At 33.6% G+C, this 15436-nt stretch overlaps 1 protein-coding gene across 2 annotated transcripts in view; it reads left to right on the top strand.

Moving 5' to 3' along the window:
- Positions 1-8081, top strand: part of PTPRQ (protein tyrosine phosphatase receptor type Q) — a gene marked incomplete at its 5' end in the record, with an annotated part of 279161 nt that extends 271080 nt beyond the window's left edge. For both annotated transcript variants that reach the window (XM_080660148.1, XM_080660147.1), the window contains 3 exons: positions 880-1015; positions 6410-6533; positions 6778-8081. In XM_080660148.1, coding sequence (XP_080516274.1) covers positions 880-1015; positions 6410-6533; positions 6778-6815 — 298 coding nt within the window. In that variant the 3' untranslated portion in view covers positions 6816-8081. The remainder of the gene's footprint in view (positions 1-879; positions 1016-6409; positions 6534-6777) is intronic.
- Positions 8082-15436: the final 7355 nt, after the last annotated feature.

The raw sequence follows: 15436 nt of genomic DNA, 5'->3' as shown, positions 1-15436 counted from the left end.
TGTTACACCCCAGATGCCTAGGATAGTGTCTCACACTCAAAATATATTAAATGATGCAATGATTGATTACCCCATTCAGGCATGTTTATATGTGTCAGATTTATGTTGTAATGCTCCTATTTCTTAGGTCAAATCACAGGAAATTGACTTTTTCTTACCTACAAAAATGGCAGTTTCACGTTGTTTAAAGTTACATTTGTAAGATTAGGTAGCCTTTAAAATGTCTTTTTTATTTTTAATATTTACTTCCTATATTAACTATTTAAATATCCATTGTCTTTCTAATGGGAGTTTCTGAATAAATCTTCGCAGGTATATCACATAATAGTTTCTATGGAGCTCATACCTGTCTTGGTCATTAAACTAATTTTTAAAAGGAAATAGCTTCTCAATTTTATTATTTGTAGGAAGTAAACAAAATTCTACAGGAAAAAAAAATACATGAGAAATTGTTTCAATATCATACAGAGGTAATGCTATACTGCTGAATGTTTAGCATTTCTATTGGTAACCCAAAATAAGTTTAATACAAAGTTTGGGGTGTTAAGACTTTTCAACAATTTTTCAAAATATTTTCCATACTTCTCCAACTACAACCTATAAAATACTCTGGAAGGAGAAGGGGTGTTCCTTTAAAAAAAAAACCCTCAAATATTTGGTATTAATAATAACCATCTTGCCCTATCTAAACACTCTTGGTAACAATATCAGTCCAAAGAAACTGCCAAAATATCTACCTCCAAATAAAAAAGAAACTGTCTAGAATTTTCTAGACACCATACATATGAACCACTTTTTACTGAATAATTTTCTTCGTCACCATACATATGAACCACTTTTTACTGAATAATTTTTTATGTAATTTCACTCTTGCTGCAGTGCTGGAGTTGGAAGAACGGGAGTTTTTATTGCTCTGGACCACTTAACACAACACATAAATGATCATGATTTTGTGGATATATATGGACTAGTAGCTGAACTGAGAAGCGAAAGGATGTGCATGGTACAGAACCTGGTAAGATCCAAAGCTGCGTGAGGTGTCAGCTCTAGAATTTCTACAAGGGGGGATCTTAGTGGCAGCAATGTGGTTGGACATGGACTTGAACTTGTCTTTGCATAGCAGACACTCTCTTTTCCTACATTGTAAACATCCTTGGGGGAGGGCAGCAGATGGAGATTATAGGAAAACTGAAGCCCAATTGCCATAATCATCCTTCAATAATATTAGTTGATTGTTCATCATAACTTGTTTATACTTACAGGCATGTAGAAAATAATTCTTAAAACTGACTTGTTTTAACATTTCTCAAATTTGGGGAGCTTAGAAAATGATCATATCAATCGCTTTTATAAACATGCTTAGTTATAATAGGGAAAACGTTTAAAATGTTGACTTTTGGGGTTCTATGTATTTCACTTGTCCATATTTATTCCTATTGCATGTTAATACCAATAACATTTATTATACTATATATTAACTGACTGGGAGTTTTTGTTTATTGTTTTGGTTTGGAAGTAAAAAATATTTCTACAATGTATAGACTTTTCTTCATTAAAAATATCATATACTGCCCTGGCCAGTGTTTCTCAGTGGTTAGAATATCAGCCTGTGTACCAAAGGTCTCGGGTTCTATTCCCAATCAAGGACACAGGGTATCTAAACTCTCTTCTGTCTCTCTCTGTCTCTCTCTGTCTCTCTCTCTCTCTCTCTCTCTCTCTCTCTCTCTCTCTCTCTCCTTCCACTCTCTCTAAAAAACAAACAAAACAAAACAAAAAAACTCAATAGAAAAAATACCCTTGGATGAGGAAAAAGAAACAAACACAAAAAAGAAAGAAAAAAATCACATACTATAATGGTAATGAAATTAAAAACCCTCTATGGAGTATCTAGTGGGTCATGCTATACTAGATTCCTACATGTGTTATCTCATTTAATCCTTTATTTGTAGTCCAATAAAAATAATCAACAGACTAGGTATTATTGGCTCTGCTTTACAAACAGGGAAGCAAATGTTCCAAGTAGTTAAGTGATATTCCAAGTTTATACTATTCATAACTGTCAGAGCCAAATGCCAAACCAAGTCATAATATACAAGATGTTCCTATCTGTATCTTTGGATTGGAATTTGTATGCTATCCAAGTTAAAATTTTCTCACAGTAAATATAAAGATTTGTTCTAACAGTATTTTCCAAGGTACACCCTACAAAACATGAGTGGCATCAGTTTTTAAAAGTGTAAGAAAACTGGATTTTTTTGCTAACGTAAGTTGGAGAAAGAAGTTAAACTGACTTTCTTAGAATTTCTTAGAGCGTCTGCACACTGAAAATTGCAAATGCAGAACCTTTGTGGGCAACATTTTCTAAACTTATATGATTGTGAAATCCTTAAACCCTTTTTGACCTGAGGACTTATAATGCCATTTCATGAAACAATGTTCTTAACAAGATGTTGCTCTAGACCAGAGACATCCAACCTTCTTGGACTCCACATCCCTTTCAGCAAAACGTGCTTGAGCATTCAACTCCAATACATATGCATTTGTTTTTAAAATGTACTTGTACAGTTAGGTAAATTATTAAACATATACAAAGTAAGAAATAAAAAAAGGACAGATTAATAATATTTTGAAAATCTTGCTAATTGTGAGGTTTCATTGTAACGTTAGGTATTTTTAAAATATAAAATATATACTTAGGACAGGTTAATTCTACTTAATTTAAAAATGCGTATTTTAAATTATTTCTAATTTTTTATTTTTTTAAAATATATTTTTATTGATTTCAGAGGGGAAGGGAGAGGGAAAGAGAGATAGAACATCAAAGATGAGAGAAGCATTGATTGGCTGCGTCCTGCATGCCCCCTACTGGGGATCAAGCCAGCAACCTAGGCATGAGACATGCCCTGACTGGGAATTGAACCATGACCCTTCCATAGGCCGACACTGTATCCACTGAGCCAAACCGGCTAGGGCTATTTCTAATTTTTTAAAAGTAATCTAGCTTACTATAAGAGAATTACTCTAGGAGTACAAAGAATGTCACCCCTGCCATTATCTTGTCATTCATTTGAGCTTACATAATAAATATCTACAGTCTCTTTGTAGGAATCTTTTAAAGCCACATCAATTCTTTGATGGTTATGTAAAACTAAGTAATGTAATCCATATCCATTCCTTGATATGCTGAAAGGGAACAAATGAGTGATGTGTTACCCTTCTCTCAGGATACTTCAGAAATGGAAGATAACTTGTGATCAGGGTTGGCATCATAGATAGGCAAACCTGCACCGTCTCTCAGATCCCCAGTGTTCAAAGGGGCCTTGCACCTGTTTTAATGTTTGCTGTCATTATCTTGAACATCTTTAATAACTTTGGAGGAAGAGAACACACCATTTTGCATTGGGCCCTGCAAATTGTGTATCTAATTCTTATCCAGGGGTCTTATAAGAGCGCCAATATCAATCCAACTATTAGCCATTATGAAACTTGAAATTTTTTCATATTTTTAGTTAACAATAAAGATAAATAGAAACCTGATTTTCCTCCCAGGTGCTTGGGTGCACACACGTGCACTGGTGATTAATGCTCTTGACATTGATCAAAATTGGTTGGCTCTCTTGAATAGAATAGAGGGTGGGACGGATGGGGATATTGTATTCTTCTAGAGGCCAGAGTCAATCTTCAAATAATAAAAGTTGAAAAATATTTTGCCATACTCTACAAATTTGTAGAACTGAACTTTTTAAAGAGTGTGTTCAAAAATGCCTGTTAATAAGTTCACACAAGTCAGTACTCAATGCATGCTATATAATCTTCAGACATTATGCTTGTTAACCAGCTAGAGCAAAATTGGCAGTTGGGTAGGGGAATGGAAGGAGCATGAGTCTTGGAGTTGGAGAATTGAGTTCAGAATACAGCCCCACTGATTGCTGGCTCTGGGACATTGTGTAATTAACCCCTCTGAGATCATTTTCTTTTGTAAAAATAGCCATGTTGTTTTTTTCACGATTTTGTTGTCAGTATTAAATAAGAGACAGTATCTAAAACATAAGCATGTGGCCAATGCCCAGCATGCAGTAAATGTGACAAGGCTCTGCTACGTCCCAAGCTGGAAGTCTGAAGCTTTCTTTCACCCATTTTTATTACCTGGGGGTTTTACTCTTTACTGTCCTTTCCCTGTGATGAAAGGAAGGAAGGAAGGGAGGTGGGGAGGGAGGGAGAAAATGACCATGCCTTGGCTCCAGTCCTTACAAACCAGCATTGCCTTGCACAAGAGTTTTTTACTTTCTTCTATTGCACTTGGGAGTAATCCCAGTTCCCATGAAGAATCCTCATGTCAGCACATATTACAGTAGCTGTGAGCAGGAGTGGGGAGCGGGAACCTGGGCAAAATATTGAGCAAAAAGACATCAGAGGGGCATGGCCCATACCCAGGAGAGAGCTTTATCTTTCATTGTCTAACAGTTCCCAGCAGCCCCAGGAGATGTGAAAGGACTTTCTGGAAGAATACTCTGCAGTGATATAATATCCTCAGACACTATTGGTGGTTCAAATAGGGGTTAATCTGGATGAGCCTCTTTTCTGCTCTGGTTCTCTTGGAGATTTACTGAGGTGAATAACATGAAAGAAAAAAAACTAATATATTTTGGGTTCCTAGTTTTTTGCCAAGCACTTTACATATGTTAAGTCCTTTAAATCTTACCACATATACTTTATGATCCCCCTGATGAGGAAACAACATCAAAAAGTTTAATTCTTAAGGTAACATACCTATCTATGGAAGAAACTGAAATTTCGCTCTTGACTGTCTCTTTGGCAATAACACACATGGCAGAGGGATCTTGGAAAATGTAGTACTGCCCCACGGAGTTCAGCCTGCCCTGCTGGCGGAGTTTCCACCCAGCATGCTTTCCAGTGGAGAAGATGAGATGGCGACAGTCAGAAGCTCCATATTTCAAATTCAAATGTGACTTTTTTAAAAATAGCAGACTAATTGATTGTTGTTTTCAAAGGAAATATAGTGTCAATTTATTTCTACCAATAATGTTATTCATTGTGTAATATATGTTTGAAAATACTCTTTTGGAATTACCTTGAGAAGTAATTTACTAGTGATTTCAATAGAATTTCCAATAGTTATAAAATAATATAATAACACTTCATTCCTTAACAAAATTGAATTATGAAACTTAATGATCTGTTGCACTTACACAACTTTATCCCTAATGACTTCTGGATATTTTCCAAATGAAAGCTGTCCTTATATGGTAAAGATTGGTTAGCTGTGAGAATTAAATGCGACTAAGTCAACAAACATTTATTACACAACTAGACATGCTAGCCAGTGTTACAGGCAATGGGAATTGAGCAGTGAATATGAGAGTTTTGTTCTCATAGCACTAACATTCCAGTGATGAGGTATTTGGTGACACATTCTGTAATTCACAAAAAAAAATAGTTATTTCTGATAATGACCAACAATTTCTGAAGACAGTTTCAATAAGGGGTTTCAAACAGGTTTTGTAGTATAGTAGTAATAGATATAAATATAACCTCTTCAGATGGTCACATAGAGGACATTCTATTTAAAGCAGTTGTCTATTTGTATATTTATATATCTTAAACACATGGTTACATTCTTTTAACATCAGATATATTTCCTAAGTAAAAGTAAAGGTAATTTTCTATGACTGTAACTTTATCTACCTTTGGGGAAATACAAACTCAAAAATGCTAACAGAATATTGAATTATACTGAATAACCCTAAAGAATTCGGATGGTAATAAATTTAGCCCAAACATTCCGATGAACTGTTAAGAGTTCTTGTCCAGCACCAGATTGTTTGGATATTTCAATGGTCAACTGCCTTTTATTTACTAATAGAGACCAGATACTTGACAATAAGTAGGCCAAATGTTAGGTGATTAAAAGAATTGTTAAACTTATCTTAAATGAGTTCATGCTGTATGGATATGCTCACTCACAGATTTTGAAAGTAAATTTAGCATCTGCATTCCAACCGCCATTCTAACAAGAAAACTATTTTTTTAAAAAATTACTCAATTAAACCTAACAGCAAAAAGGAAACTTCTACTCAAATTTAAATAATCGAATTTGCCACTTTTTATAATCACGGCAAGAAAGAACATATTAACACTTGGTGTTCAATGACAAGTATTTTTTTAAAGACACTTGAAGCCATAAGAAGCCACAGGAATTTGGAAAACCTTATGTTTGAGATGGTAGAAAATCATTTACATACAAGTTAAATTCTGTATGTAGCCTCAAATTTAGCTATTTAGCATTTGTTGAATTCAATATTACTTTTCACTGTAACAGTACATATAAACCAATAAAAATTATCTTCACCACATCCATTTATTTAAGCACTCTTTCTTTTATGTCTAGGCGCAGTATATCTTCTTACACCAGTGTATTCTGGATCTCCTATCAAGTAAAGGCAATAACCAGCCCATCTGTTTTGTTAACTATTCAGCACTTCAGAAGATGGACTCTTTGGATGCAATGGAAGGTAAACAGAGGCAGTGTGTACCCCAATTTACTAGTTTACCACAGATAGTAGGAGAATTAACTTAATAACAATGGTATGTTGAAAATATTTAGAAGCTTGGCTGGTGCACTTATCAATTTTTTTTTCATTTCTAAGCCCAGTTAGGATAATAGCTTTGTCATCTGCACTATATTTTTGCCATGAAACATTTAAATCTTTTGAATTGTTAACTTCAGTTCTCTCTTGTGATATATTTATGTTATAGGTGATGTTGAGCTTGAATGGGAAGAAACCACCATGTAAATATTCAGCCCAAAGATTACAACTGGAAGATATTTTCAAATCCCAGGGGCCAAAATTACCCCTCATTCTTCTGAATTGAAATGTGCATACCTAAAGAAACATTTATGCTTCCCTTACTGTGCCTTGCTAAATACATTGACATTTTATGAATAGTTCTAATAAGTAGCTGATTCAGGATAGTTATTTCTTTTGTACAGAATAAATATTATGCATTTAAAATGTTTAAGAAAAGATATCCCAGAGGGTTTTGAAGACTTTCATATTTTGGGAATAAGCCAAAAATAAAATTATTATTATTATAGCATTAATGTTTCCATGTGAATTTTCCCTCCATATTGGACTTACTCTTGAACAAAAGTTGTAAATGTTGATTCAGTCGTGTTATTTTGGCCTCCAGGGTGTTGACGTTTCTTGTGGATAACTTCCAGGACTGTCATTATGATCTGTACTTCCACGTATGCCCCTGTGTTTTGAATCCTCTGTTTTATGAGTGCTGAGATATCATCTCATGATCTTGAACAGCTGAACAGTAACCCCTGACACTGCAGGGATTACTTAGCTTTTATACAACACACAGTAGCTCTTTGGGGACACTGAGGGCTATTTAAATTGCATTGTGATCTTTAGTTTGAAAAAAGAAAAATTGAACAGTGCAATTGCTTATATGAAGCTGTAGAGGACTTTTCTAGCTTGTCTACATTTGTACGTGTTCAGACACAAGCTGCACCACTATATTGTATATTTCAATATACTGTTAAATGTCTCAGAGTATTTGTCCATTAGCTATTTAGTAAACCTAATATTATCAGTTTTGAAGGTTTTCTTCAACAGAAATGTATAAAAACATTAATAAAAACATGTAATGTGTTGCAAGTTTGTAAACTAATGATGTGCTCCTGTGGTGCCAATAGAGACTTCTGAATAGATCACAAGAAATGGTCTTTATTTTATTCCCAAGTTTGGGTTTGATTATTGAGGACTGTAATTGGTGGAATTGAAAACAAAACAAAAAAAATCAACCAGGTTACAGCAAATTAGAGATTTTTTTAAAAAGAAAATATTTCAACTTCCTTTTTGTTAGATAGTAACAATGTGTTAAGTTTTGAATTATACGGTATTTTGTCATAGATTTCAGTTGACTCATAAAACAAAATAATGTTAATTATTCTATTTCTTTCATGATAAGAATTATACCTTTTGCATATTTCTGCTGAAATATAAATATAGGAAATATGATGGCCAATAAAATTGAATTTTAAGAAATTGAGATATTTTGCAGCATGATTTCAGATATCCTTATAAATTTGATTTTCTAACACATATTATGATATAATTGATAATTATCATAATGTAATGAAGTATATTATATTTAAGTATAATATAATTTAGTATAAATAATTAAGATATAATCATTTCCTTTGATACCCATAGATAGTAATTTTAAAATTGAATTTATTATCCAAGAAATCCTTAATCTTGCAAGCAGTCCTACCTCCTGTTTTTTCAGGGCAAGGACGTATAAATGTAGTTCATGATTGTTCCAACCAACAAGTTTATTCTATAGAAAGTTACATAAAATAATAAGATATTATGAGAACTCTAGAAGATTCCGTTGGAATTAAAAGTTCTTCATTCAGTGTGTTTCATGGCGATTGAAAATGTGTGACATGCCGATACTTATGAATGCGGTATTTTGTATTTGTAGAAGACAGGTAACAGCCTGTGAAAAATATTGATGAGGGTACTTTTTAATGTATTAAATAAGAAAATAAACAGTTCAATCTGCAAGTCAGTCAATTTTCTGTAATATGTGTATAAAACAGATGTGTACAACATAGAGTATCAGGTTTGACCCATATGCATATGTGTGCATAAAACACATTTAATATAAGGCCTTCTTTAAAACAGTGCTTATCAAAATTTAATGTGTATACAAATCACTTGAAGATTATGTGAACATGTAGATTCTGCTTTAGTAGATCTAGGATGGGACCTGAGAACCTTCATTTCTAGCAAGTACTAAAGTTATGTTGTTGCCTGATCTTAGACCCTTGAATAGTAAATCTCTAAAAGACATTAGGATCAGAATAATTTCATGTCCACCTGAACTTATTTGAAACATGTTTTAAAAAGACATTTGGCTTTATTATCAGAAAAAAATTAAAACAGAGCACCTGTTAGGTGTGAATAGTTCGCTAACTATAACACAAAAATTTAACTGAATTGATACATTTTAACTATAGTTAAATTTTTCTCTTAATTATGTTGTTAAAGGGCTGGATTATAGCCAAGTTACATTGGTGACTACTAAATTCAAATTAAAATAATGAGGAACATCTGTAACATTTTTAGATCAGATTTGTCAAAATACATTGAAGCACGTGTACAGTAAATGAGCAACATGTGTTTCATCTGAACCAAATGAAACTGGAGCCTCTCAGAATGGTTTGCCAGAGACGCGAGCAGCTGTGGATATCACCTCCACTTTCATCCTGCTTTAAAATGCATCGTTTTCTTCTTTCAGATTATAGATGAAATGTATAAGAAATCTTGAAAAATAAAAGCTAATTAAGTATTTCTCTTGTCATAAAGGAGATGGTGATTCACTTTCCAAATCTGTTACCAAACACTGATTTTTTAAATGGGATTTAAGTTCAGGAGAATGTTCTATAAGTCCATGATGTTATTGTGATAAATCCATTTTCATGGACCACCTTTTAGAAAACTTGCAATGAAGTACTTTGAAGCCTGGAATACAAAATGGTCTGAAATTCTCAACCTAATGATATTAAAAGTAAAAATATGGAAACAATGTTTATAAGCATAATCTTGTCAAATCAACTTGCCTTCTTAGGATAAGTAATATTCGTAGTACATGACTTCATAAATATGCATAGCATTTCCATGCAGAATCAGGACTCCTACGCCCACCAACTCATGAAGATGCACTAAGGAATAGATTAGATCTCACATATAAAAGTATTTTGAATTCTACAAAGTTAATATAATTCTTACCCAGGCTGGTCAGCGTGTAATATTCATCAGTAAGATAATGTGTCCAATTTTAGGATTGTATTGTACTTTGTGCTATTTAGTGCTATATTTGTATGTCTGTTTCACCTGTAGGGATTGAAGAGAAATTTATGGAAATTATATTGAATTCTGATAATTAAGACCACTGAATTTTTTATGAATGATTAAGAGCATTCTCAAGGAGATTTTGAACTAAACACTGTACACAAATAACATAAAATGTGAATTGGAAACTAAGTCAAGATATTGTTCATTTCAGGCATCTTGACAGGATATTCTGCACTAGTGTCTGCAAATAAAACTGTAACTTAATAGATGGTAACAAAAGGCATTATTTTGATTATGATTCTACTAGAGTCAAACTTACTTTGGTTTTCACTCCAAGTATTATTGGATTGGGAAGTAATTATAGTAAACTATAAACTTTTTAGAATACTTTTACATTTTGATAAATGCTTACAAAATTCCTTAAGATCTTCAGGGTCCCATATTACAGATAAATATAGTAAAAGCTTAATTGCTCTGCCCAAGACCAAATGGGAGCTGCGTATAACAATCAAGTTACTGAAAATCAATGATAAAGATAAAAATTTTAATAGCAACAAAGACAATAGAGACCTGCTCAGGGATACAAAGCTAAGAAAATATTCTAGCTCCTATTCAGAACCAAGCAAGCCAAAAGAAAATGGAATGATCAATTCAACGTGCTGAAAGTACCTTCTAAACCTGGTTAAGGGCAACTACAAAAAAAGCTAGAATTAATATCGTACTTAATGGTGAAATATTAAAGGTCTTCACCCCAAGGTCAATAAAGAGGCAAAAATGCCCACATTTACAACTTCTACTCAACATTGTACTGGTGTTCCTAGCCAGTAGAATAAGGCAATAAATAAATAAATAAAATGAATAAGGTTTATAAAAAAAGAAATAAAACTGTCTACATGAGTAGAGGATATAGTCATGTATGAAGAAATTACTGAGAAATGTATCAAAGAAAAAGTACCAGGTATAATAAATAACTACCAGATATAAGACCAAGAAATAAAAATTAGTTTTACTTCTTCATACTATCAAACATCTGGAGATTACAATTAAAAATACCATTAACAATAGCATCCATAAACATGAAATGCGTAAGAATTAATAAAATATGTGTGATATTTGTATGCTAAAATTTATATTGGTAAGAAAATTAAAGAAGATGTAAATAAATGAATGTCCATGAACTCAAATACTTAATATTGTTAAGAATTTTGATCCTCTTAATATTAATGTACAGATTCAACAGGATATAAATCTTAAGCCCATAAGGCTTTTTTTTTTCTTAGAAATCAATGAACTGGTTTTACAATTTCTATAGAAATGATAAAAATATCTAGAATATTAAAAATAATTTTTAAATAGAGCAGAAATGAATGATTTGCAGTATATATATATATATATATATATATATAGTATTTTGCATTAAAATAAAAAAATAGAAAGTCAAAACATAAATCCACATATAGCTGGTCAATTGGTTTTCAACAAACATGGCAAGGTAATTCAATAAGGCTAATTTTAAAAAACAGAAGGATACTGAAAAATCATTTCAAATATACAATATGCCATTTACATAATGTTCATTTTTATGGATTCATTCATTACAGTACATATGTAAAATTATGAATGGGAATGTAAGTGTTGATGTCAGAATCATGGTTTCCTCTGACATGGGAAACATACAGGTAGGGAGACAGATTGCCATGGAATTAGGGATCCACAGGGTTTCAAATGCATCTGTAAATTTTGTTTTAAAATTTGAAGCATTTGTGGCAGCACAGATTGTTAAAATTAAGTACTAAGCGAAAATATTTATGATATTATTCTTTAAAGTTTTCTTTGTGTTTGAAGTATTTCATATTTTTTAAAGAATGAGCACATTTTAAACATTAGCCATTTATTAAAGTGACATAAAAATGTTTATGGATTATTTTCACAAATCAGCCAAAGTATCCTGCTCTCCTGCTTGAATGAGTGCAATGTGGAGAGAAATATTTACACACTTTTGTTACTTAGTTATTCCATTCTCAAAGCACTAACAATTGGTGTTTTAAATATTAAAAATAAAACTTGAAATGTTCCAAGTGCTTTCCACAGAATTTCTTATTCAGTTAGTATTTACAATCAGGCGAATTGCTATGGAAGATACTTGCTGGACTCTGGCACTGGAACACAGCTTCATCAATCTGAGCACCACATTCATAAAGTTGATGCGTGCTAACAGGATAAACTCCTACTCTGTGTGGCTGTTAACATCAGAAATTTTACAAATTTATGTTTAAAAGACTATACTTAAAATTGTAGTATGGATTATCTGCATAAATAGAATATTATCATTTTATTTACTGTAATCAATATAGCTTTCTTTTTTGAATTATTATGCCCCAGACACTCTTCTAAATATATTAAAAAAATTAATACTGACAATTCTTGGAAGTGGATGCTACTATTTGCCTTTTACACATGAGAAAACAAAACAAAACAAAAATTAAATTAAATAACCTGCTCAAGGTTACCCATTAAGTAAGTGAAAAATCCTAGACTTTAAACCAGAAGTTTGATTTCAAAGTCTGCAGTGTTAGCCACCACCATACTCCACTGTATTACCTAGAGACCACCAGGTTTAAAATAATATCTTTGATATTACCTACTGGGATGTAGAGCATACACTTGAACTCTAAAACAAAAGTTTTCTGATATCATCAAAAACAGACCACTTTATGTAAATTATGTGTCATATACTTAGTGATAATGCTAGCCCTTGAATTAAGGTATCAAGTACAATTTTCTTTTTATTATTTCTTCCTTCCTCCAATATATATTTGACCCAAACAAAATTGTATTGTTTATTTGTTTTCCAACTCTCTGCAACTTGTTACCGGATTTATCTCCCCAGCTCTGAACTGGTCATTTTACGGATCTGTTTAGTAGCCCTCATTGCCTATTGAATTAAAGTCATAGAAGATTCCTTTTCCATTCATTACTCTTTTTCCAGACCTAAGCCAAACTAGAATACTTACGGCCTACTAAAATGCACCCTACGCATTCCCAATACCATGCTTTGGCCCTGACAATTTCCTCAATAGCTCATATCCACTGGAATTCCCCACTCACTAGATTGTCAGTTGCTGTGAACAAGGATTATGTTCTCATCATGGTTTTAAACACATAGCACTTGCATAACATCTCACACATGAGATAAATTCAAGCAAATATGTTCAATTGAAATTTCGCCTTGGCAGAAAGAAAATAGTTACTGCGTGACTATGTATTGCACATGTTAAATATCTTTCAACCAGGGGGCAAACAAACCATAATGGGTCCTAGTTAAATGAAGGTGGGAGAGCAGGGAAAACGGGGTGCAGCCATGAGCCACTTGTTCGGGTTATCGGTTATCCAGAATAAAACCAAGATCTTAACAGTATACAAAAAAAAACCCTTTAACAACTGAAGTTGGCAAAAAGGAATTATGTACAATTGGGTAACTTACTAAATAGTAGTCTATCAATTTTTTTTAATTTTTCTTACACTGTAGATAACTTCAACAAACTGAGTTTCCCAGTTGAAGGAGTTTGGAAATAGCAAAGCTGATGTTTTATATTGTTATATTGTGCATATTTACACACGTATGCACACACACATGTACATCTTTCTAATTAAAAGTATATAAGCCTTTAAAACATAAAATCCAGGACCATTTATTGAAATCTAGCATATATCAATAGCCACTGGAGAGAGCAAAAACAAATATCCCAACCAGTTGCTTTTGAGAAAACACATTTTTTCTCTTTAAATTATATTTCCTCTTAAGGAGACAGGAATGAGTTTAACACTTTTTTAAAAAAATTATTTTGTTAAAACCAATTAGACGAATGAGACAGGATGAGGAGGTTTTAGAAAAACTTGGAACAGGCAGATCTGGAGTTAGTGGCCAACATGCACATGCTCAGAGGCAGACACTAGGTCCAGAGAGGACAGTAACAAGCAACAGGTGGCAAACCAGGCCAGCAGGACACATGAGGGTGGACTAGTAAGAGGTAGCATATCATAACAGACAGGTGGAGCAAAGCTAAAGAGAACCCAAGAACTGGCCCTGTGCAGATCCAAAAAATTCAGAGGCAGGGAAGTGGGTCAGCAGGAAACAGGGTCCTACTTGCCAGCAAGATTCAGAGACAGCTCACTTCCTCCCAGCCAGACCCCTCATTTCCTGAAGGTAGATAAATAAATGGATGGGTAGATAGATGATGATAGGTGATAGATAGATAGATAGATAGATAGATAGATAGATAGATAGATAGATAGATAATAGATAGATAGATGATAGATAGATGATAGATAGATGATAGATAAGCATATATCTATCTCTATCTCTCCTTCATAGTGCTTAAGAGTAATAAATAACTGGTAACTGAGTGAATAAATGAACAAATGCTTTAAATAAGTAGACTACCAGAGAAATTTTAGAGGCAACAAATATCAAAATCAGGTACCCAAAGTGTATTACCACTATTCTAACCAAAGCAATAATAATGAAAGCAAAAACCAGGAAAAGCCAAAATTGCCTTTATTTGGTACAAAAAATATTTCATACCTAGAAGATACAAATAAGTAGACTGAAAAGCTTGTAAGTAAAAAATTGGAACTTTATAAGTAACAAGTTCTTTAATAGAGGTGACCCCTAAATAAATACACAAAACCAAAAACAATTAATGAATGATATATACAATGAGGAAAATTATTTCCTTGAAAATGTCCAAATGTTATAAAATACCAGGAGGTTAAACTTATAGGGCATTTCTGAAAAAAAAAAAAATCTATAAAGCAGGGAAATCTAAAACATGATCAATTTTTTTGATATAAGAAACCCGTTATAAAGAACATGTTTCTTCTCAAATTACTTCACAGGTTTACTATGACAATTAAAAAATATTAATAGTATTAGGTTATATCAAACTAGAGGCCCAATGCATGAAATGTGTGCACTGGAGGGGGGGTCCCTCAGCCCGGCCTCCACCCTCTTGCAATCCAGGACCCCTTGGGAGATGTCCAACTGCCGGTTTAGGCCTGATCCCTGTGGGCCTAAACCGGCAGTCAGATATCCCTCTAGCAATCTGAGACCACTGGCTCCTAACCACACGCCTGTCTTCCTGCCTGATCACCCCTAGCCACTCTGCCTGCCTGCCTTATCCCCCCTAACCACTTGCCTGCCTGCCTGATTGCCCCTAACCCCTCTGCCTGCCTGCCTGATTGCCCCTAACCTCTCTGCCTGCCTGCCTGATGCTCCTAACTGCTCACCAGCCTGTCTGATTGTCCCTAACCACTCTGCCTGCATGCCTGATCGCCTCTAACTGCTCACCTGCTGCCTGATCACCCCTAACCACCTCTGCCTTGGCCCCCACCGTGGCGACTTCATCCAGAAGGTCATCCAGAAGGTTGTTTGGCTGTTCTGTGTAATTAGCATATTACACTTTTATTATTATAGATTTGTAAAAAATGCTTAAGTTTGGAAGAATAAGTAACAGAAATAGGTTAATTTTTTTTGAATA

Source organism: Plecotus auritus, assembly GCF_963455305.1.
Source record: "Plecotus auritus genome assembly, chromosome: 3".
In the NCBI taxonomy this organism is placed as follows: domain Eukaryota; kingdom Metazoa; phylum Chordata; class Mammalia; order Chiroptera; family Vespertilionidae; genus Plecotus; species Plecotus auritus.
This window is presented reverse-complemented; position numbering and strand designations above follow the sequence as displayed.